General features: G+C 42.3%; 1 protein-coding gene across 8 annotated transcripts in view; it reads left to right on the top strand.

Annotated features, from left to right (window-relative positions):
- Positions 1-25,582, top strand: part of GBF1 (golgi brefeldin A resistant guanine nucleotide exchange factor 1) — a 349,375-nt gene that overhangs the window by 200,100 nt on the left and 123,693 nt on the right. For all 8 annotated transcript variants that reach the window (XM_069753292.1, XM_069753291.1, XM_069753293.1 and 5 more), the window contains 2 exons: positions 8,764-8,905; positions 11,162-11,400. In XM_069753292.1, coding sequence (XP_069609393.1) covers positions 8,764-8,905; positions 11,162-11,400 — 381 coding nt within the window. The remainder of the gene's footprint in view (positions 1-8,763; positions 8,906-11,161; positions 11,401-25,582) is intronic.

Below are 25,582 nucleotides of genomic sequence, written 5' to 3'. Positions count from 1 at the left end.
TAGTCAGTCAGCAATAGTGCAAGTTCCACCACTTAAAAAGATGAGAGGCGTCTGTAATTTACATCATAGGTAGACCTCAACTATGGGAGACAAACTGAGAAAAAAAAATCCAGAAAATCACATTGTCTGTTTTTTTAACATTTTATTTGCATATTATGGTGGAAAATAAGTATTTGGTCAGAAACAAACAATCAAGATTTGTGGCTCTCACAGACCTGTAACTTCTTCTTTAAGAGTCTCCTCTTTCCTCCACTCATTACCTGTAGTAATGGCACCTGTTTAAACTTGTTATCAGTATAAAAAGACACCTGTGCACACCCTCAAACAGTCTGACTCCAAACTCCACTATGGTGAAGACCAAAGAGCTGTCAAAGGACACCAGAAACAAAATTGTAGCCCTGCACCAGGCTGGGAAGACTGAATCTGCAATAGCCAACCAGCTTGGAGTGAAGAAATCAACAGTGGGAGCAATAATTAGAAAATGGAAGACATACAAGACCACTGATAATCTCCCTCGATCTGGGGCTCCACGCAAAATCCCACCCCGTGGGGTCAGAATGATCACAAGAACGGTGAGCAAAAATCCCAGAACCACGCGGGGGGACCTAGTGAATGAACTGCAGAGAGCTGGGACCAATGTAACAAGGCCTACCATAAGTAACACACTACGCCACCATGGACTCGGATCCTGCAGTGCCAGACGTGTCCCACTGCTTAAGCCAGTACATGTCCGGGCCCGTCTGAAGTTTGCTAGAGAGCATTTGGATGATCCAGAGGAGTTTTGGGAGAATGTCCTATGGTCTGCTGAAACCAAACTGGAACTGTTTGGTAGAAACACAACTTGTCGTGTTTGGAGGAAAAAGAATAGTGAGTTGCATCCATCAAACACCATACCTACTGTAAAGCATGGTGGTGGAAACATCATGCTTTGGGGCTGTTTCTCTGCAAAGGGGCCAGGATGACTGATCCGGGTACATGAAAGAATGAATGGGGCCATGTATCGTGAGATTTTGAGTGCAAACCTCCTTCCGTCAGCAAGGGCATTGAAGATGAAACGTGGCTGGGTCTTTCAACATGACAATGATCCAAAGCACACCACCAGGGCAACGAAGGAGTGGTTTCGTAAGAAGCATTTCAAGGTCCTGGAGTGGCCTAGCCAGTCTCCAGATCTCAACCCTATAGAAAACCTTTGGAGGGAGTTGAAAGTCCGTGTCGCCAAGCGAAAAGCCAAAAACATCACTGCTCTAGAGGAGATCTGCATGGAGGAATGGGCCAACATACCAACAACAGTGTGTGGCAACCTTGTGAAGACTTACAGAAAACGTTTGACCTCTGTCATTGCCAACAAAGGATATATTACAAAGTATTGAGATGAAATTTTGTTTCTGACCAAATACTTATTTTCCACCATAAGATGCAAATAAAATGTTAAAAAAACAGACAATGTGATTTTCTGGATTTTTATTTCTCAGTTTGTCTCCCATAGTTGAGGTCTACCTATGATGTAAATTACAGACGCCTCTCATCTTTTTAAGTGGTGGAACTTGCACTATTGCTGACTGACTAAATACTTTTTTGCCCCACTGTATATGTATATATATATATATATATATATATATATATATATATATATATATATATATATATATATATATATATATATTAATTGTCTAAGGGGTACTTCCGTCTTTCTGTCCTAACACAGGGTAACTGACCGCGTTATGCGAGACCGCTAAGTCATGTGGGTAATTTCGCAATGCATCCTGGAAACGGAAGATGGCTGCAGCCGCACGCTCATCGCCTGCGCCACAGCTTCGCTGGATTCGATCCCGGCAGGTGAGTATATAACTATTTTTTATTTTAATTATTTTTTTTTAACAGGGATATGATGCCCACACTGCTATATACTACGTGGGCTATGTAATATACCGCGTGGCTGCTATATACTACCTGGCCAGTGTTAGATGCTATGTGAGCTGTGTTATGTACTGCGTGGGCTGTGCTATATATTACGTGGCCAGTGTTATATACTGTGTGGGCTGTGTAATATACCACATGGCTGCTATATACTTCCTGGCCAGCGTTATATACTGCGTGTGCTGTGCTATATATTACGTGGCGAGTGTTATATACTTCGTGGGCTGTTTTATATTACGTGGCCAGTGTTATATACTGCATGGGCTGTGTAATATACCGCGTGGCTGCTATATACTACCTGGCCAGTGTTATATACTGCGATATTACGTGGCCAGTGTTATATACTGCGTGGCCTGTGTTATATACTACGTCGCCTGTGTTATATACTGCGTGGTTGCTATATACTGCGTGGGCTGTGTTATATAGTATGTGGGCTGTGTTATATACTGTTTGGGCTGGGTTATATACTGCGTGGCCACTGTTATATATTGCGTGGCCTGTATTAACGCATCGGGTATTCTACAATATGTATGTATGTTTGTACATAGCAGCCACATAGTATATAGCACAGGCCACGTCGTATTTGTCTGCTATATACTACATAGCTCCTATATACTACGTGGCTGCTATATACATACATACATATTCTAGGATACCTGATGCGTTACCATCGGGCCACCATCTAGTCCTTGATAATGGGTGATTTTCCCTGCAGATGTTTTTTCATGTCTTTATGTTTATCTTTTTCTTATTGGTGGTTTAGTAATCTGTACAGGATAGAAAGCCTCTCGCCATCCACTGGCTTTTTAGTGAGCATGTGGCAGACTGCTGTTTATATTTGGCAGCCAAACAGCAGAGGTAGAACTGCATGGAGAAGGATGAGAGCAGCGTGAACCAATGACAAGACACGAGGTGTATCTCAGACTTAGAAATAAAACTTTCTATCCAAAAGAAGCCCGTACTAGTAAATGGTACTAAACTAGCAAAACCTGCTAACACTAGCCAAAGAATCCTGTTTGATCATTTAGAGATGGGCAAGCCTCCATGGCTCGTTCATGTTATTACATTACATTATGTAACCAAACTAAATAGCTGCAACCTGAGAACCCAAAAAGATCATGGTACTGTGTAACAATTGATGCAGCAGTATAAAAAAAAAATTAATTAAAAATTGAAGGCAACAGACCACATTTTTTTTTTCGATACAACTTTTCACCCCTTTTTATTATATTTTGTATTATAAAACTGCTACATTTTTCATGTTATGGCACAGTTTTACAGGTTGGATCATTGCTGTCACGGATAATAACTGTTTATTCATTTTATTTACTTTATACAAAAGTGTTTTTAGAGGAAAATTGTTTTTTTCCTTTTTTAGTATTTTTTTGCCACCCCCATCCTACATTGCCACCGTGAATATTTGAGTTTTTGATGTTGCATATTTTTTTACATAATTTCTGCACCTATTAGTTTACTTGCTTTTATGACTGCGTTCTTTTTTACATGTTTTTTACATATTTTTCCTCTGCGGGGAACTGTTGCATTTTTTCTTTTTAAATGAAGCTACCGTACTTTGTTTTTAATACTTCCTGCTATTTGACTTTCAAAAACTTTGCAATCATGTGCAGATTACATGCATTTTTAGTGCGTTTCAGCAGATAAAACACATGAGTTTTTTACCTGTGGATTGTCGACCTCTATTGGAAGTCTATGGAGAAAATCTACACATAAAGCTCAGCACGCCCGCAAGAGAAAATTACATATTGCAGATTTCAAACACGTACCGCAAGTCAGTTTACCCTGCTAAAAGAAACACAGTGGGTCACTTTGCTGGGACTGTAAGAAGGTGTATTTTGATGCAATGAGAATATGCAGCCTCAAAGAGACCCCAAAAACTCATGTTGGGAGTACAGCATTTACTTGTCTGATCACTGATCTAATATTTTGCATTACTTCTGTATTGCAGTGTATTAGATCTGTCAGTCTTACACTTCACCTTTTAGACCCTGTTTATTGCAAAAGGCAATTATTTCCATGGCAGCTACCATCACCCCATTAATATGCTTAAGGGTATGTGCAGACGTTCAGTACTAGGCAGCGCTTTGGATGCAGCAAATGTCCGCTGTGTCCAAAGCGCTGTTGGCTATTGAACGCCGGTGATTCCGCATGTGTTCATTGAACCGTGCGGATTCACTGCGCCAAATACATTGTACGGGTGAGATTTATCTTGCAGAGATTCGCGTCTCCGCAAGATATGCATGCTGCGGTCTGGAAAGAGGGGACGCATGTCCATCTCCGCAGGTACGCCGCCGGTGCACGCATAGTGGGCATGGGATTTCTTGAAATCCCATCCACTATGCTGTAACATCTGTCCACTGCATGTATGACGCTGCGGATGTACGCAGCGTCCAACCCGCAGCGTTTACTGACCATGGGAACATACCCTAAAGAGTGAGCCCCCTTTTTTATATAACCATCTAGATATCATGTCACCATTCATGATATCTAAAGGGTTAATTGGGCTCAATCAGTGCTAATTCTGATCCTTACAGTTGCAGCAGGGTGTCCACTATCAAATACAGCTGACACATGATGGTAGCTGTTCTGCTATGACGAACATATTCGTTGGCTGTTGAGGTGGTATTAAAATAAATAAATCCTTTCCATATTCAACTGTCACCAGTGATCCAGCAGCCTGAGAAAGACACTTGTACTCTTCACACAGATAACCTAGGGCCGGCCCTGCCAGCACCTCCTAATGATTTCGTGGGCGCCAGGCGAAAGAGTCTCAGTGGGCCCCTTTACCACATACCATTATTCATGATGCACTGATAAGAAATAAGTATAGTACAATTCCAAAGATTTAACTTCTTGTATTACATGAATGATATCTATTATAAATTCTACAATTGCTCAGAAATTAACAAATTCTTGCAGCGCACAGTACAGAGAGTGACTACAGACTTATCATTTTAGACTGAACGCTACAGTCCTCCATACAGTATTATAGACACCACATAGTGCTCCATACAGTGTTATGGACCCCATATATTGCTCTATACAGTATAATGGGCCCCATATATTGCTCCATACAGTATATAAAGGGCTCCATATATTGCTCCATACAGTATATAAAGGGCTCCATATATTGCTCCATACAGTTTATAATGGGCTCCATATATTGTTCCATACAGTATATAATGTTCCCCATATATTGCTCCTTACAGTATATAATGGGCTCCATATATAATAATAATAATTTTATTTATATAGCGCCAACATATTCCGCAGCGCTTTACAAATTATAGAGGTGACTTGTACAGACAATAGACATTACAGCATAACAGAAATCACAGTTCAAAATAGATACCAAGAGGAATGAGGGCCCTGCTCGCAAGCTTACAAACTATGAGGAAAAGGGGAGACACGAGAGGTGGATGGATATATTGCTCCATACAGTATATAATGGGCCCCATATATTGCTCCATACAGTATATAATGGGCTCCATATATTCCTCCATACAGTATATAATGGGCTCCATATATTGTTCCATACAGTATATAATGGGCCCCATATATTGCTCCATACAGTATATAATGGGCTCCATATATTGCTCCATACAGTATATAATGGGCTCCATATATTGCTCCATACAGTATATAATGGGCTCCATATATTGCTCCATACAGTATCTAATGGGCCCCATATACTGCTCCATACAGTATATAATGGGCCCCATATATTGCTCCATGCAGTATATAATGGGCCCCATATATTGCTCCATGCAGTATATAATGGGCCCCATATATTGCTCCATGCAGTATATAAGGGACCCATATATTGCTCCATACAGTATATAATGGGCTCCATATATTCCTCCATACAGTATATAATGGGCTCCATATATTGTTCCATGCAGTATATAATGGGCCCCATATATTGATCCATACAGTATGTAATGGGCTCCATATATTGCTCCATACAGTATATAATGGGCTCCATATATTGCTCCATACAGTATATAATGGGCTCCATATATTGCTCCATACAGTATATAATGGGCTCCATATATTGCTCCATACAGTATATAATGGGCCCCATATATTGCTCCATATAGTATATAATGGGCTCCATATATTGCTCCATACAGCATATAATGGGCCCCATATATTGCTCCATACAGTATATAATGGGCTCCATATATTGTTCCATACAGTATATAATGGGCTCCATATATTGCTCCATACAGTATATAATGGGCTCCATATATTGCTCCATACAGTATATAATGGGCTCCATATATTGCTCCATACAGTATATAATGGGCCCCATATATTGCTCCATACAGTATATAATGGGCTCCATATATTGCTCCATACAGTATATAATGGGCTCCATATATTGCTCCATACAGTATATAATAACCCCCGTATAATGCTCCATACATGAAAAAAATATATATATATTCCCCACTCCTTGTTCCCTGCAGGTCCGGTCTCCTCAGTGTCTTCTGCCTCTCTGCAGTGCTCAGCATAGATGGCGTGCTGTAGTGACATAATCGCGCCCTCTGCCCTGAGACGCAAAAGAGTCTGAAGACGCGAAAGACACTGGAGCTGCTGGGAGTGGAAGAGGTGAGTATTTGAGAGGAGAGGCCGGGTTCCCCGACTCACGGGCCCCATAGAGTGCTATTGTCCCCTATGGCAATTGGGCCCCCTGTTTGTCCAGGGCACTTGCCCGTAAGCGATTAGTGGTGACGCCAGCCCTGGGTGCTGGTGAGCTCCTCCTGCTGTTGGCTGTCCCAAGGATGTCTCATGAGCTCCAGATCCATGTGGGCTGCAGATGTCAGGAGATAGAAACAACTGGAGAAATAGGAGCAACATGTGAAATAAAGTATTATCCAATATAAACTTTATTAAATATCAAAAAGTAAAAAATACATGAAAGTTACAAGACACTACAGATAAATCAAAGCCACCCTCTAGATATAACAAGTAATCAGCTGTAAGAGGCTATAGACCAAAAGGTGAGCTCAGGTGAAAACTGTCCTGCAAAGGCATGCAACAACTAGTAACACAATAGAAAGTAACATCGGATGGCAGAGCTTACCAATGCTATAGGGGTGGCCAAGGACCAGGTGGAAGAGCCCCGACGCGCGTTTCGCAGTTACTAGACGCTGTATGTGTAAGGAGCTGTATGTGGCCCCTGTGTTGTGTATTTTAGACCTCAGTCCTTAAGGCCCTCCCAACAGGTCATTTGTTTCCGGATTTACTTAGTATTGCTTAGGTAATGGTAATTAACAAGGCATCCAAAATTCCCACAGGTTCTCTCTATAGCATACCCTGAAATCGTGACCTGTTTGGGGGCCTTTAGGGCTTGAGTTGAGAAACCCTGCTATAAGGAGTATCTCAAGCATGGCTGCCCTTCAGGGCCTCTTACCTGTTACAGCTCCGTCCAGCCAGCAGATCACCCAAAATTACTCATCCTGCATAGAAGCTATAGAGGAGTGAACTTGGGGTCTCTTAGGCTATGTGCACACGTTGCAGATTATTTGCGGTTTTTTAGCGTTTTTGCACTATAAAAACGCTATAAAACCGCAAATAATCTGCATACATTAAGCATCACATCATTTATAATGGAATCCTCAATTTCTGTGCACATGATGTGCGTTTTTCCGCATGAAAAAAAAAAAAAAAAGAACCTGTTCATTAATTTTGTGGTTTTTTCGCGGATTTCCCACTGTCTAATGCATTGGGAAATGTCCGGGAAAAAACTCGCAAAAACCGCATCAAACCCGCGCAAAAAACGCATGCGGATTTCATGCGGAAATCTGGCAGAAATGTCCGGATTTCCACAGGAATTTTCTGCATGAATTCCTGAACGTGTGCACATAGCCTTACAGCTGCATCTGCCATCATGAGAATGTAATCTCCCACCAGATGGGTTAATGAGACCATTTGTAAGATGTCAGTACTTTAATAAGGCCCCTGTTTGGTGCCAGTTGCCCACATTATACTGCCATATATGGTTTTTTTTATTTTTTTTACTATTGTATACAAAGCCACTGGATATGTCTGCCTCGTAGCACAGAATGAATGGCACCCACTCTATCTGCTGGCGATGTCTCGATGAAAGGATGTACAGTACTTGCTATCTGGGTCTCCCCATCTGTTACTCCAGCTCTGCAGTGTAATTTGGGCATGCAGACCCTGGTATCACTGACTTCTGTCTCCTCTGTTCTATAGGAAGGTTTTGAAATGATAAAATATATACATGATGTTTCTGTATACAGTGCGCTATTTACAATCATCCCCCAGTTTAAGATCTTGTTTTCCAGTTCTTTGCAGTTTATATGATTTGTCAAGGTGTTAAAAAGTTATTTTAGTCTGACATTTGTCTGTGTGTGATACATGGCATCTGTTATAGGACCCCCCCAAAATTATTTTACAGTTGTGATTTCTTCATACTTGGAATTTTCATTCCCCTCCTCTTTTAAAAGTGGTTTTGTAGGATTAGATAAAGTGCATTGTATCTGAATCAGGGTCCCTGCTCTCCATAAGCTGCTGTACAATACAACCCTAGGACAGGTGGAGTCATATTGTTGAGAAGAAGCAGCCGTGGTTTTCAACTTCTGGACAACCCCTTTAATTGATGCTCTCTTTTTGGGTTGCCAAACCATTTTTTCTTTACTAGGATTTTCAGTTTTCCATTTTGATTTGACTGCTTTGTTAGCGTTTACTTACAGTGGAAAGGCAGCAGTAAAGCATGTCTGCAAAGCCATACAGTGGTTAATTCAAAGCTTGTTGTAGGACAGCAATGTTAACATTTATGTGGTGTCCTCTTCACAGCTGAAAATGAGAGCTGGCGGGGCTAGTGATTCCTCAAAATGGAAAAAGCAGAAGAGATCGCCAAGGCCCCCACGTCACATCACCAAAGTTATGGCTGGCACAGAGTCTTCGCACCAGCCTTTGTCAAGTGGCTCTTCAGCAGGTAGTCTTTAATATTTTGTGGATGTAGGACAAACCTTGCTATCAGACACATTCGAGATTTAGACCTCAAAAGATGACACTGCTGTGTGCACAATACATATACACAACTCTACTGCACACAGCGGCATGCAGAATTAACAGGCACACAGCTCTGCTGCAAATGTATGCACATATAGCTCTGCTGCATATATGCGCACACCACTTTGCGGCCAGCATCCTATACCCATTTTGTGACTGATCACATGATTGTGATATACTGGAGCAGTGATGGCGAACCTTCTAGAGACCAAAAGTGCTCAAACGTCAATCCAAACCCGCTTATTTATCGCAAAGTGCCAACACAGCAATGTAACCTTAATTATGAGGTTTTAGTTTAGAAAAACAACTCCTACATTAGCACGTTATTCTGTCTATAACAAAGTGCTTGTAAGCACTCCACTCCAAGCCAAAAATACTAGCCACCGATTACATTGGAGGTTTATTCTTGAGAATGGAGAGGATTTTTACTCAAAATTAAAACTCCAAAGTTGTTTTGTTTTTACAACCTCTTGGCAATTGTAAGCCTTTATCATGATGAGTATAACCCTTTAAGACAGGGATGTCAAAATCAAATAAACAGAAGGCAAACATTAAAAGGTTGGACAAAGTCGCGGTCCAACCTTGATATTTGTTAAGAAAAAACATCTCAATTGAAGACATTATAGTGTTCTACACAGTATAATGGCCCCACATGGTGCTCCATAGAGTAGAATGACCCCGCAGGGTGGTTCATAGAGTAGAATGGCCCCGCCCGTTGCTTCATAGAGCAGAATGGCCCTGCACAGTGCTCCATAGAGTAGGATGGCCTTGCGGGGTGCTCCATGCAGTAGAATGGCCCCGAGTGGTGCTCCATGTAGTAGAATGGCCCCGAGTGGTGCTCCATGTAGTAGAATGGCCCCGAGTGGTGCTCCATGTAGTAGAATGGCCCAGAGCGGTGCTTCATGTAGTAGAATGGCCCCGAGCGGTGCTCCATGCAGTAGAATGGCCTCGAGCGGTGCTCCTTGCAGTAGAATGGCCCTGAGGGGTGCTCCATTTAGTAGAATGGCCCCAAGTGGTGCTCCATGCAGTAGAATGGCCCCGGGAGTGCTCCATGCCGTAGAATGGCCCCGAGGGGTGCTCCATGGAGTAAAATGGTCCCGAGGGGTGCTCCATGGAGTAGAATGGCCCCGATGGGTGCTCCATGGAGTAGAATGGCCCCGAGGGGTGCTCCATGGAGTAGAATGGCCCAAAGGCGTGTTTCATGCAGTAGAACGACCCCACATTAACAAAAAAATACAACTACTCACCCCTGCCTGTTTCCCTGCTGCTCCGGACCCTTCATATATCATCATCCTGCCTGTTGGCATGTGCGCCATCCCCTCAGCACTAGCGCCACCGCAACTCTCCTCTGCACTCACGCTGTTCGCTCAGCAATTGCAGCTCCATCCTCACTCTCCCACGTGCTGGACGTGGCCTGATGGGATGGTGCAAGTGCAGAGGAGAGTGGCGGCACTAGTGCTAAGGGGTTGGCACGCGTGCCCCCCCTGGTATGTATGCCATAGGATCGCCACCACTGTGCTAGACGGTCCTTCAGCTTTAGTGTGCAGTGATGTGCTGTTTCTGGACCTTCAACATGGTGAGTTCTGTGCTGATCCTGTTCAGTTTTAGGCTGTGTGCCCACATTGCATATTTAGTGCTTTTTTTGTTGTGTTTTTTCTGAGCGAATCTGTGACAACCTGATTCCAGCTAAGTGAATGAGAAACCTGAAACGTCATGCACACGTTGAGTATTTTTGACTTGCAGACTTGGTACAGAAAATAATCTGCAGTATGTCAATTATCTGTTTGTTTTTGCCCTGCATTTTTCACTATTGACTTCACTCCAATCTGTCAAACATGCAGGACAAAAACATTTGTTTTTGCAGCTGCATTTTTCCTGTTAAGAGTTGCAGAAATGGTGCAGATGTTTTATTCAACGTGTGCACGTAGCCTTAGTGATGTGCAGTTTCGGCCTCCTTTCCTGCTATATGAGTGCTGTTTTTTTAATGACAGATGATACTGCCTCAAGATTATTAGAAGCCCTCACTTTTTAGCAATAAAATGTCTGTCTGAAAATACGATTAATTCTCTTTTAGGAGTATCATTGCAGTAAAAAAATCCATGCTGTTACAGCTCTGATGTTAAGAAATGTCTGATGTATGAAATCATCCCTTTTCAGCATACATGATTTCCCTTTTTAGGGGGTATTCCTTTTATGGAACCTTCCTCTCCAGAAGCTACATCTCCTGTCTCAGGTGGTAGTTCAGAGGCCACATCATCTGTTGTCACTCCAACAGCCGACAGCGGAGTAGAGTTGTCATCTCGAGCTACTTCAAAGGAAGATCTTTCCGAAATGGATAATGCAAACGCTGTTGCTGCTGCTCTACAGTCACCTGGAGATATGTATCAATCAGATCCACAAAATCAAGATGAACAGAAGGTAGGCATTTTTAACTATACTGCTTAACTTCTGTGGCCCATCAGTACATGCATCATATTATACACCCCCGTTCAATATTATACATGACCCAGAAACTGTTAAAAGGCTTTCTCATCTCACAACATAATGGCATGTCACAAGGATATTCAACAAGCCAGTTTTGCTATTAGACAGTTTTTAAGTATCTCAACCATTGTGTGCACTTTTAAGAAGTGAAATCATTTACATGTAAAGATTTTTTTTTTGCTGCACAAATGTACCGTATATACTAGAGTATAAGCCGACCTGAGTATAAGCCGACCCCCCTAATTTTGCCACAAAAAACTGAGAAAACTTATTGACTCGAGTATAAGCCTAGGGTAGGAAATGCAGCAGCTACTGGTAAATTTCAAAATTAAAAATAGATGCTCCATACCGTTCATTATTGCCCCATAGATGCTCCATATACAACTGTGCTATATACAATGCTCTGCACCGTTCATTATGGCCCCATAGATGCTCCACATAAAGCTGTGCCATATGGAATGCTCTATACCGTTCATTATGGCCCCATAGATGCTCCTTATAAAGCTGTGCCCCATATATATTGCTCTGCACCGTTGATTATGGCCCCATAGATGCTCCTTATAAAGCTGTGCCCCATAAATATATTGCTCTGCACCGTTGATTATGGCCCCATAGATGCTCCTTATAAAGCTGTGCCATATAGAATGCTGCTGCAATAAAAAAAAAAAAAAATCACATACTCACCTCTCTTGCTCAAAACGCCGGCGCTTTCAATAATTACCTACTCCTCGTGCGGCTCCGTCTCCAGCACTGACGCTCAGCAGAGGGCGCGCACTGACTACGTCACCGAGTCCTCTAACCTGAGCGTCACAACTAGAGGACGCTGCAGACGGAGCCGCACCGGAACGAGGAGCAGGTAAATATAGCGCTGCGCTCCCCGTATACTTACCTGCTCCTGTTGCGGTCCCTGCAGTCCCTGGCTTCCCCGGCGCTGCAGCTTCTTCCTGTAATTGAGCCGTCACAGTTACCGATCATTTACAGCAATGAATATGCGGCTCCTCCCCTATGGGGGTGGAGCCGCCTATTCATTTCTGTAATGAGCGGTGCCATGTGACCACTCAGTACAGGAAGAATCTGCAGCGCCGGGGAAGCCAGGGACTGCAGGGACCGCGCAGTATAATTACACAGCCCCCGCTCCCCCTCCCCTGCCGACCTCCCGGTATATGACTCGAGTATAAGCCGAGAGGGGGACTTTCAGCCCCAAAAAATGGGCTGAAAATCTCGGCTTATACTCAAGTATATACGGTAAATATTTTTTTGCCTGCTCTGTACTATCCTACTATCTATCTATTCGACACACACGAAAATAAGTACTTGACACATTGCCGATTTTGCAGGTTTTCCTACCTACAAAGAATGGGCGAGGTCTCTAAATTTTTATCATAGGTACACTTCAACTGTGAGAGACAGAAACTTAAAAAAAGAAAAATCCAGAAAATCACATTGTATGATTTTTACATAATTAATTTGCATTATATTGCATGAGATAAGGATTTGATACAATATAAAAACATAACTTAATATTTGGTACAGAAACCTTTGTTTGCAATTACAGAGCTCAGACATTTCCTGCAGTTCTTGACTAAGTTTGCACACACGGCTGCAGAGATTTTGGCCCACTCCTCCATATAGATCTTCTCCAGATCTTTCAGGTTTTTGGTCTCATCTGACCACATGACCTTCTCCAATGTCTCCTCTGGATCTGCCAGAAGGTCATTGGCGAACTTCATATGGGCCTGGACATGTGCAGGTGTGAGCAGGGGGACCTTTGTGTTCCCTGCAGAATTTGAATCCATGACTGAGTAGTGTGCTACTAAGAGTAATGTTTAAGACTGTGGTCCCAGCTCGCTTCAGGTCTGGGCTGATTCCTGACCTTTCCCAGAATTATCCTTACCCTACGAGGCAAGATCTTGCATGGAGCTCCAGACCGAGGATTATTGACAGTCATCTTGTGTTAATTCCATTTTCTAATAATTCTGCCAACAGTTCATAACTTCTCACCAGGGCTGTGGAGTCTGAGTCGTGGAATCTGAGTCAGTGTTCATTTTGGTGGAGTCAGTATAAAATGGAATGACTCCAACTCTTAAAATATATAGTAAATTGGGTACAGTATTTAAATGCAGTATATGCTGAATATTTTTTCATAAGAATTTGAGAAAGTTATGAGTTTATGTCCTATAAATGACAGTCTCTTCCTCCTACAAGGCTCTGTTCTAGGACCCCTATTCTTCTCCATCTACACCTTCGGCCTGGGATAGCTCATAGAATCCCACAGTTTACAATATCCTCTCTACGCTGATGACACACAGATCTACCATTCTGAACCTGACCTCACTTCCTTACTGACCAAAATCCCACAATGTCTGTCTGCTATTTCATCTTTCTTTTCTGCTTGCTTTCTAAAACTGAACATGGACAAAAAAGAATTCATCATCTTTCCTCCTCCTCACTCTACCCCTCCACTCGACCTATCCATCAATGTCAATGGCTGCCACTTTCCCCAGTCCTGCACGCTCTGTGCCTCGGGGTGATCCTTGACTCTGCCCTCTTTCAAGCCACATATCCAAGCCCTTGCCTCCTCCTGCCGATTCCAACTCAAAAACATTTCCCGGATCCGTGCATTCCTTGACCATGAAACCACAAAAACACTAGTGCATGCCCTTCTCTCTAGCCTCGACTACTGCAACCTCCTACTCTCTGGCCTCCCCTCTAGCACTCTGGCACCACTCCAATCCATCCTAAACTCTGCTGCCCGAGTAATCCACCTGTCTCCCTGTTTTTCCCCAGCCTCTCCTCTCTGCCAGGCCCTTAATTTGCCTCCTATTGCCCAGAGGCTACAGTTCAAAACACTAACAAGACATACAAAGCCATTCACCACCTGTCTCCTCCATACATCTGTGACATGGTCTCCCGGTACCTACCTACACGCAACCTTCGATCCTCTCATGATCTCCTTCTCTACTCCTCTCTCATCTCTGCCTCCCACAATCGCATACAAGACTTCTTCCGTGCTTCCCCTATACTCTGGAACTCTCTACCCCAACATATCAGACTCTCGCCTACCACGGAAACCTTCAAAAGGAACTTGAAGACCCACATCTTTTATCAAGCGTACAACCTGCAGCAATCCTCTGCTGAACCGCCGCTTGACCAGCTCTACCCTCTCCTAGTGTATCCTCACCCATCCCCTGTAGATTGTGAGCCTTCGCGGGCAGGGTCCTCTCTCCTCATGTACTTGTGTGTGCCTTGTTTTACTCATGTTTATTGTACTTGTCTATATTTGCCCTGTTCACATATAAATTGCCATGGAATAAATGGCGCTATAAAAATGTATAATAATGATGTCTGTTCTATTCCTGATCTCAGTATCTCGGCTTTTAGTTCAGATGAATCTGTGCTGCACTTTATGTACATGCTCACTAGTAAAACTCCTCTAAAGATCAGAGCAAAACGGCACTGATAAAGAATGCCTGCAGCCCTGCACTCATCTCAAGAACTGCTAGCGTGTACAGGAAAACAGGAATAAGGCAAGTTCTTCTTAAAGCATATCTAAACTTTCAGTAAACTGGGCATAAATCAATAGTGTCCAGTGTATGTTTTCTCTGTGTGCTTCAATTTTTAGTTTTAGTTTGTTTAGCTTTTCCTCTGAGCTTATTTTGGTGAGGTTTGTTGATCTAATACTCTTCGTGTAAATAGCTCTGCTAGCGTTTTTTGTTTTTATCTGGGCTATGATTCAGCACAAATTTGCTCGCTCCCTCCCTCCTCCCCTCTTTGTAGATTGTGAAGCATCATGATGTGAAACATTTACGGATCTGTGCCCTAAGAAATGCCTGAGAATGAAAGTTCAGAGTAAAGCTAACTTATAACATATAATAAAACTTTTACTTGGGGGACAAATCTGTTATGGTCCTGAATATATCCACGTGATGGGGTACTCTATGGACGTTTATAGAGGCCTCCCCTGTAGATGTGGATAATCTGGACCCCTTGTTTTTTCGCTTTTACAGTGAAGGAAGGAACAACGCTGGGTGAGATCGTTCCTTTTCTTTGTCCTTGTATAAATAATTTACCCCTAGGCATTAAGGTGACAATTAATGGTGCCTATTGGTAGCCCTGGTAGGGTTTAAATCCGAAGTTGTCTTTGTTTACCTCTACTATATTTCTATGTTGAGAACACAAGAAAAGGAAAAACCGAACTACAAGGGTAAAAAGAATAGAATTAAAATGAACACGATATATAAAGTAATCCAAATATAAATTTTATTGGTAATGAATAGGGACAAATAAAGAAAAAAAAAAAATAGCAATGTGGTGCTAACCACACACAGTGTCTATCAGCCCACAAAAAACACCACATAAATTAGGCAGAAATGTATATACACTTAGATGTACATAATGCAAATTACGGTAGATGACATGCATCAGTTATATATGGCCCATAAAAAAATATATGATAAAAGGGCATATGAATGTACATAAGGTAATATGGGTGTACAAATAAGTGACAGGCAACCAAAAAACAAAAGGAAAAGGAGCAGAATTATTTCTGCTAACTCACATCAGTGAATGAATGCCACAATGCAATGGTCAGCAAACAGATATGTCCAAATAATACCATTTACACTATGTGAGACCCATCCATATCGTGACCTGCAGCTGCAAAGTTAATGGTCACAACATGCGAATCATGGAAGGATGGTTACCTGAGTGGTATGTTGAATGCGGGCAGACGCGCCCCACGCGCGTTTTGGATCAAGAGTCCTTCGTCAGGGAGAGTGGCGTCCATAGGTTATAGCAGGGGTTTAAAAAGGGTGATGCGGCCAATGAAAGCAGACTGCTCATAAAGTGACGCATGCGCCGTCAGGAGGAAACCGGCGTCGTGAGCTCCAGCGTCACGTCCGCCAGGATGACGGGGCACAACCATGTGATCCGTCGCCATGACAACGTAAAGACGCCGGAACCCACCAGCGACCAGGAAACATAGGCGGCGCATGCGTGCTGAGCAAGACGGCAGACATGCATGTATGGATAAAGGTATGTGCATGTAAAAACTAACACATACATGGTGCACAAAAATAAATAAGGCTACGTTCAGATTAGCGTTTCCCGACGCTGCGTCAGGAAACGCAGCGGCGACGCACGCGTCATGCGCCCCTATGTTTAACATGGGGGACGCATGCGTTATTCTTGTTGCGTTTTCCGACACGTGCGTCGTTTTTGACGCTAGCGTCGGACGCAAGAAAATGCAACAAGTTGCATTTTTCTTGCGTCCGATTTTCGTCAGCGGTGCGCAACGCTACTGTGAACGTAGCCTAACCAGTGCGGATAGTATGACAAAGAGCGTTAAAGAAAGTGCACATATAAATATCAATGGTAACTACTGAGTTACATAAAGTGACAAGTGCAATGCAAAAACAACATGATCATATAAATACATAAAATGTAGGACATGTGAAATTAATACAAAATGTACAAAAAATATCTATATTATTATACAAAAAATGGCATAAAAAAATACAAATCAGAAACAAGTAGTGCAAAAACGTGCATGTAAAATAAACCGCACAATAATATATATACAGGTCCTTCTCAAAAAATTAGCATATAGTGTTAAATTTCATTATTTACCATAATGTAATGATTACAATTAAACTTTCATATATTATAGATTCATTATCCACCAACTGAAATTTGTCAGGTCTTTTATTGTTTTAATACTGATGATTTTGGCATACAACTCCTGATAACCCAAAAAACCTGTCTCAATAAATTAGCATATCAAGAAAAGGTTCTCTAAACGACCTATTACCCTAATCTTCTGAATCAACTAATTAACTCTAAACACATGCAAAAGATACCTGAGGCTTTTATAAACTCCCTGCCTGGTTCATTACTCAAAACCCCCATCATGGGTAAGACTAGCGACCTGACAGATGTCAAGAAGGCCATCATTGACACCCTCAAGCAAGAGGGTAAGACCCAAAAAGAAATTTCTCAACAAATAGGCTGTTCCCAGAGTGCTGTATCAAGGCACCTCAATGGTAAGTCTGTTGGAAGGAAACAATGTGGCAGAAAACGCTGTACAACGAGAAGAGGAGACCGGACCCTGAGGAAGATTGTGGAGAAGGACCGATTCCAGACCTTGGGGAACCTGAGGAAGCAGTGGACTGAGTCTGGTGTGGAAACATCCAGAGCCACCGTGCACAGGCGTGTGCAGGAAATGGGCTACAGGTGCCGCATTCCCCAGGTAAAGCCACTTTTGAGCTACAGAGAAGCAGCACTGGACTGTTGCTAAGTGGTCCCAAGTACTTTTTTCTGATGAAAGCAAATTTTGCATGTCATTCGGAAATCAAGGTGCCAGAGTCTGGAGGAAGACTGGGGAGAAGGAAATGCCAAAATGCCTGAAGTCCAGTGTCAAGTACCCACAGTCAGTGATGGTGTGGGGTGCCATGTCAGCTGCTGGTGTTGGTCCACTGTGTTTCATCAAGGGCAGGGTCAATGCAGCTAGCTATCAGGAGATTTTGGAGCACTTCATGCTTCCATCGGCTGAAATGCTTTATGGAGATGAAGATTTCATTTTTCAGCACGACCTGGCACCTGCTCACAGTGCCAAAACCACTGGTAAATGGTAAACTGACCATGGTATTACTGTGCTCAATTGGCCTGCCAACTCTCCTGACCTGAACCCCATAGAGAATCTGTGGGATATTGTGAAGAGAAAGTTGAGAGACGCAAGACCCAACACTCTGGATGAGCTTAAGGCCGCTATTGAAGCATCCTGGGCCTCCATAACATCTCAGCAGTGTCACAGGCTGATTGCCTCCATGCCACGCCGCATTGAAGCAGTCATTTCTGCCAAAGGATTCCCGACCAAGTATTGAGTGCATAACTGAACATTATTATTTGTTGGTTTTTTTGTTTGTTATTAAAAAACACTTTTATTTGATTGGATGGGTGAAATATGCTAATTTATTGAGACAGGTTTTTTGGGTTATCAGGAGTTGTATGCCAAAATCATCAGTATTAAAACAATAAAAGACCTGACAAATTTCAGTTGGTGGATAATGAATCTATGATATATGAAAGTTTAATTGTAATCATTACATTATGGTAAATAATGAAATTTAACACTATATGCTAATTTTTTGAGAAGGACCTGTGTATATATATATATATATATATATATATATATATATATATATATATATATATATATATATATATATATATATATATATATATACACATACTAGATTGTTGCCCGATTCTAAGGCTATGTTTACACGTTGCGTCCTGTCCCTGCGGGTTCTCCCGCAGCGGATTTGATAAATCTGCAGGGCAAACCCGCTGCGGTTATCCCTGCAGATTTATCGCGGTTTGACCTGCGGGTTCCGCTGCGGGATTTTACCCCTACTATTGATGCTGCATATGCAGCAATATGCAGCATCAATAGTAATGTTAAAAATAATAAAATCATGATATACTCACCCTCTGACGTCCCGATCTCCTCGGCGCTGCAGGCGGCGGTCCGGTTCCAAACATGCTGTGCGACCAGGACCTTCGTGACGTCACGGTCATGTGACCGCGACGTAACTGCAGGTCCTGGTCGCATAGCAAACCTGAGACCGGACAGCCGCGTGCAGCGCTGAGACTTCAGAGGTGAGTATATCATTATTTTTTATTTTAATTCTTTTTTTTTCTTACTCAAATATGGTTCCCGGGGCCTGGAGGAGAGTCTCCTCTCCTCCACCCCGGGTATAACCCGCACATTATCCGCTTACTTCCCGCATGGTGTGCACAGCCCCATGCGGGAAGTAAGCTGATCAATGCATTTCTATGGGTGCAGAATTGCTGCGATTCTGCACAAAGAAGTGACATGCTGCGGGTTTTTAACCGCTGCGTTTCTGCGCGGTTTTTCCCGCAGCATGTGCACAGCGGTTTGCGGTTTCCATTGGTTTACATGCAAATGTAAATGCAATGGAAACTGCAGCGGACCCGCAGCGGCAAAATCGCTGCGGTTCCGCGGTAAAAACCGCAACGTGTGAACATGGCCTAACGCATCGGGTATTCTAGAATATGCATGTCCCCGTAGTATATGGACAATGATGATTCCAGAATTCGCGGCAGACTGTGCCCGTCGCTGATTGGTCGAGGCAACCTTTGACCTCATCGTCGCCACGGCAACCATTATGACATCTACGTCGATACTGTGCCCGTCGCTGATTGGTCGAGTCGAATTCGCGGCAGACTGTGCCCGTTGCTGATTGGTCGAGGCAACCTTTATGACATCGTCGCCATGGCAACCATTATGACATCATCGTTGCTGTGCCCGTTGCTGATTGGTCGAGGCCTCGACCAATCAGACGCGGGATTTCTACGTCCTTTATGACATCATCGTCGCTGTGCCTGTTGCTGATTGGTCGAGGCCTGGCGGCCTCGACCAATCAGAGACGCGGGATTTCTACATCGATGCTGTGCCGGTCTCTGATTGGTCGAGGCCTGGCGGCCTCGACCAATCAGAGAGCAGGGATTTCCAGGACAGACAGACAGACAGACAGACGGAAAAACCCTTAGACAATTATATATATAGATACTAGATTGTGGCCCGATTCTAACGCATCGGGTATTCTAGAATATGCAAGTCCCCGTAGTATATGGACAATGATTCCAGAATTCGCGCCAGACTGTGCCAGTCGCTGATTGGTCGAGGCAACCTTTATGACATCATCGTCGCCATGGCAACCATTATGACATCATCGTCGCTGTGCCCGTTGCTGATTGGTCGAGGCCTGGCGGCCTTGACCAATCAGACGCGGGATGTCTACGTCCTTTATGACATCATCGTCGCTGTGCCCGTTTCTGATTGGTCGAGGCCTGGCGGCCTCGACCAATCAGAGACGCAGGATTTCTACCTCGATGCTGTGCCGGTCTCTGATTGGTCGAGGCCTTGCGGCCTCGACCAATCAGAGAGCAGCGATTTCCAGGACAGACAGACAGACAGACGGAAAAACCCTTAGACAATTATATATATAGATAGATATATAAATGCAAGTGAAAGTATATATATCAAAATACATACATAAAATTAAATAAATAATAAATACACAGAAAAACATACAAAAAATAATAATGAGTATATATAAACACATACAAAAGACCTCATCCGTCAAGGTCTAGATAAAGTGCCATGATGATGGATCTGTAATAAACAACCGGATGAAAATTGAAGAGGAACCACATCAATGAATAAACTAAAAAATAATATATAAAAAGAGGGTCGCCACTCCCCCTGATGAAGGACTCTTGATTCGAAACGCGCGTCGGGGCACGTCTGCCCGCATTCACCACACCACTCAGGTAACCATCCTTCCATGATTCGCATGTTGTGACCGTTAACTTTGCAGCTGCAGTTCACGATATGGATGGGTCTCACATAGTGTAGATGGTATTATTTAGACATATCATCTTTGTTTACTGACCATTGCATTGTGGCATTCATTCACTGATGTGAGTTAGCAGAAATTATTCTGCTCCTTTTCCTTTTGTTTTTTGGTTGCCTGTCACTTATTTGTACACCCATATTACCTTATGTACATTCATATGCCCTTTTATCATATATTTTTTTATGGGCCATATATAACTGATGCATGTCATCTAATTTGCAATATGTACATCTAAGTGTATATACATTTCTGCCTAATTTATGTGGTGTTTTTTGTGGGCTGATACACACTGTGTGGTTAGCACCACATTGCTATTTTTTCTTTCTTTATTTGTCCCTATTCATTACCAATAAAATTTATATTTGGATTACTTTATATATCATCATGTGTTCATTTTAATTGTATTCTTTTGACCCTTGTAGTTCGGTTTTTCCTTTTCTTGTGTTCTCTGCATTTGCCGAATGGTCTGCCATTCATTTCTTTACCCTCTATCAAGCTTTGTTGTATATGACAATCTTTAGGTTTTTTCCTTACATTTCTTGTGTAGTGTGCAGTCTCTCATATATTTTTCTATGTTGCATCACTAAGATGAGTGTTGCTAGTAAGTGAATTTTTTGGCGTGTACACTTATTTTTATTATTTCTGATGGGATTACAAACCCTAAGGGTTCTTTTATTAGTATAAATTAAAGGTTGTTTTAAATAATTTTATATCAACATGTTTACCTTGCTGTAGCAATGACTGCAGATATGTTTAAAAGACAGCTCATAGAGCTTGTTGTGAAAGCTGTGTACCATTATTATTTGCAGGACCAGCTTTTACAGCTCTTAATGGAGAAATGGCCACAAACTTGGTGTTTCTCTGGAAAGAGAAAGTATTAGAAAATTAGTGATTGAAGAAGTCCTTAAGCAAAAGGAGGATCTTAAAAAGACTCTCGAGACTCTTCATATTTCTTAAAATGGATGCCTGCACACGTCAAAGAGCAGGGTGGATAAAAATCAATGTTTTTTTTTAAAAAAAATCAAAAAAATCGGATTTTTTTTATTTAAATCGGTTTTTTTTTATTTAAATCGGATTTTTTTCAATAAACTGCTTTTTTAGGAAAATATTTTACCATCCAAAGGTTCTTCCATCATGAGATAAAGCTGAGTTGTTTAACTCAGTAGAATAAAGGCTGTATATGTGTAACATTCACAATGCCATGCTCTTCCAGAGGTTTCTGTAGGATTAGTGGGCAGTTTCTCTCCTATATTATCACAGACGCTCGCTTTACTTACGCAGTTCTCAAAACTGAATTTGACTCCGCAGAGGTCCCAGCCTCTTCTTCACGGCAAAAATGTTACAACATGAACAGAGTTGAGAAAAAGACCTTAATCCTATTGTTCTACAAACCTATGAATACAGAATCAACCCCTTCAGTGCCAAGTCCAAGAAGTTAGACAATATGTTTCTGATTGTTTGGAGTGGAAGAGATCTGCACAACACAAGAAGAATGTGAATCTAAGTGTGAGGAGGAAGGGCAAGCAGACAAGAAAATGAAAGTGAAACTTTGAGCACAATACTGCAGCATAGCCACAGACAGACAAGTCTGGATCTGTTTGTGTGGACGATCTGAGGTTTATTACATTCTTTCCTTATAATGGCAGCAGGCCGTAAAAGAGACCCAGTTTGGGAATATTTTAATGAAGCTCCTTCGCCTATCGGTAAGGCAGGCATGCGTGCAAAATGCAAACGATGCAACAAAGAGATGCAAGGCCTGGTGGCGGGAATGAGGCAACATCATGAGAAGTGCGGCCATGAAGATGAGTCATCTTCATCACCGCACTTCTCATGATGTTGCCTCATTCGCGCCACCAGGCCTTGCATCTCTTTGTTGCATCGTTTGCATTTTGCACGCATGCCTGCCTTACTGATAGGCGAAGGAGCTTCATTAAAATATTCCCAAACTGGGTCTCTTTTACGGCCTGCTGCCATTATAAGGAAAGAATGTAATAAACCTCAGATCGTACACACAAACAGATCCAGACTTGTCTGTCTGTGGCTATGCTGCAGTATTGTGCTCAAAGTTTCACTTTCATTTTCTTGTCTGCTTGCCCTTCCTCCTCCTCACACTTTGATTCACATTCTTCTTGTGTTGTGCAGATCTATTCCACTCCAAACAATCAGAAACATATTGTCTAACTTCTTGGACTTGGCACTGAAGGGGTTGATTCTGTATTCATAGGTTTGTAGAACAATAGGATTAAGGTCTTTTTCTCAACTCTGTTCATGTTGTAACATTTTTGCCGTGAAGAAGAGGCTGGGACCTCTGCGGAGTCAAATTCAGTTAGGTAGAAACTTTGATTTAAATCACTGATTTAAATCAAGCCTTACTGACTAGTGATTTAAATCGTGATTTAAATCAGTTAGATTTAAATCAAATCCACCCTGTCAAAGAGTGAACTATTTTGCTATCAACGTTTGATTTGTGACAACAAGAAAATTGTTACCAAGATACTGTCAGTAAAACATAGTAAAAGCTCATCACAGCAGCCAGTTTCTCCAGGCCTTAGTTTAAAAAGTTCTGCAGGATTGTAAACTCAAATAGAACAGGTTCTTGCTAATGTTCTTAAGTTCAAACATAAGTACAATTAAACCGATGAATGAGATTATTGAAGGAGAACAGCAGCTAGAAGAAAACTTAACATTCAGTATGTTTGAGATGGAAGGCCACAGTCCTGTAACTGAATAACAAACAGATATTACTAGAGAAGAACAGCAAAATGATACTTTACAATTAGATCTTGTTAAAACTGCTTCGAGGCTTTCTCATGTTCATCACATGCGCTGTGTGCAGCGTGAAGTAAGAAATGGTCTGCAAGAGGGACATACTGGAACTCTGATTGGCAAAGTCAGTAAATTGGTTATTGTTGGATCAAGCCACTCGGTGGGGCAGCACCTGTTTAATGATTGAGCGATTGCGTGAGCTGAAATCCTTTTTTGTAGACATGCCCAACCCTCAGGTAACACTAAATGAAGATCAATGGACACGTGGCTGAATTGAAGAAATTGCTTCTTCACGCATTTACAGTGACTAAAAAGTTAAAAGCTGAGGATTTAACTCCTGGCATTGTGGAAGAACTTGCTGTTTTGCTTGTCCCAAAGAGGAGGTTTAATCGCAGATGTCATTGCTGCTTCAATGAAATGGAGAGAATCACGGCTATTAGAAAATAAATGGTTCTGGCAGCTGTTTATGTGGACCCGAGTCATCGTATATTGCTGGATGATCAACAGCTTACTAAAGGAAATGAAACTCTGAATGAAGTAGTTGTTAGGATGAGTGAGCTACAGGGCTGCCAGGAGCAAGAGGACTTGGGACTTGCCAGTTCTACTGCTACCATATCTTCATCCTCATCAGATGAGAAATTTAATTTTGAAAAGTATTTTAGATGACATGGAGCAGGCAGAGTGTTGCCACTGGGAAAAAAAATTGCACCCCCATAGCTAACAGATTGACCATATTTCAGCAAAATTTTTCACTTGCTCTCAAAGTAGAATAGTTAAACCGTTCATCAAAACTGACTGTGTGCAGAAGGCAATTTGTTTATAACCTGAAATTGTTGCAGATGTTGCCCATGTGGTTACTGCTTTGTCACCAACACAAGTTAGTGTAGAGAGGTTGTTCTCTTGTCTTAACCTAAAATCTGATCTACCGTATATACTCGAGTATAAGCCGACCAGAGTATAAGCCGACCCCCCCCCCCCCCCTAATTTTGCCACAAAAAACTGGGAAAACTTATTGACTCGAGTATAAGCCTAGGGTAGGAAATGCAGCAGCTACCGGTGAATTTCAAAAATAAAAATAGATGCTCCATACCGTTCATTATTGCCCCATGGATGCTCCATATAAAGCTGTGCCCCATATAATGCTCTGCACCGTTCATTATGGCCCCATATATGCTCCATATAAAGCTGTGCCCCATATATAATGCTCTGCACCGTTCATTATGGCCCCATAGTTGCTCCATATAAAGTTGTGCCATATAGAATGCTCTGCACCGTTCATTATGGCCCCATAGATGCTCCATATAAAGCTGTGCCATATAGAATGCTCTGCACCGTTCATTATGGCCTCATAGATGCTCCATATAAAGCTGTGCCACATATAATCCTCTGCACCGTTCATTATGGCACCATAGATGCTCCATATAAATCTCTGCCATATAGAATGCTCTGCACCGTTCATTATGGCCCCATAGATGCTCCATATAAAACTTTGCCATATAGAATGCTCTGCACCGTTTATATGGAGCATCTATGGGGCCATAATGAAGCTGTGCCATATAGAATGCTCTGCACCGTTCATTATTGCCCCATAGATGCTCCTTATAAAACTGTGCCATATGGAATGCTCTGCACCGTTCATTATGGCCCCATAGATGCTCCATATAAAGCTGTGCTCCATATATAATGCTCCATACCGTTGATTATTGCCCCATAGATGCTCCATATAAAGCTGTGCCATATAGAATGCTCAGCACCGTTCATTATGGCCCCATAGATGCTCCACATAAAGCTGTGCCATATAGAATGCTCTGCACCGTTCATTATGGCCCCATAGATGCTCCATATATATAGCTGTGCCCCAGATATAATGCTCTGCACCATTGATTATGGCCCCATAGATGCTCCAC

This window comes from Ranitomeya imitator, chromosome 2 (assembly GCF_032444005.1).
Source record: "Ranitomeya imitator isolate aRanImi1 chromosome 2, aRanImi1.pri, whole genome shotgun sequence".
In the NCBI taxonomy this organism is placed as follows: Eukaryota; Metazoa; Chordata; class Amphibia; order Anura; family Dendrobatidae; genus Ranitomeya; species Ranitomeya imitator.
Note: the sequence above shows the minus strand (reverse complement) of the source record. Positions and strands in the feature narration are given on the sequence as shown.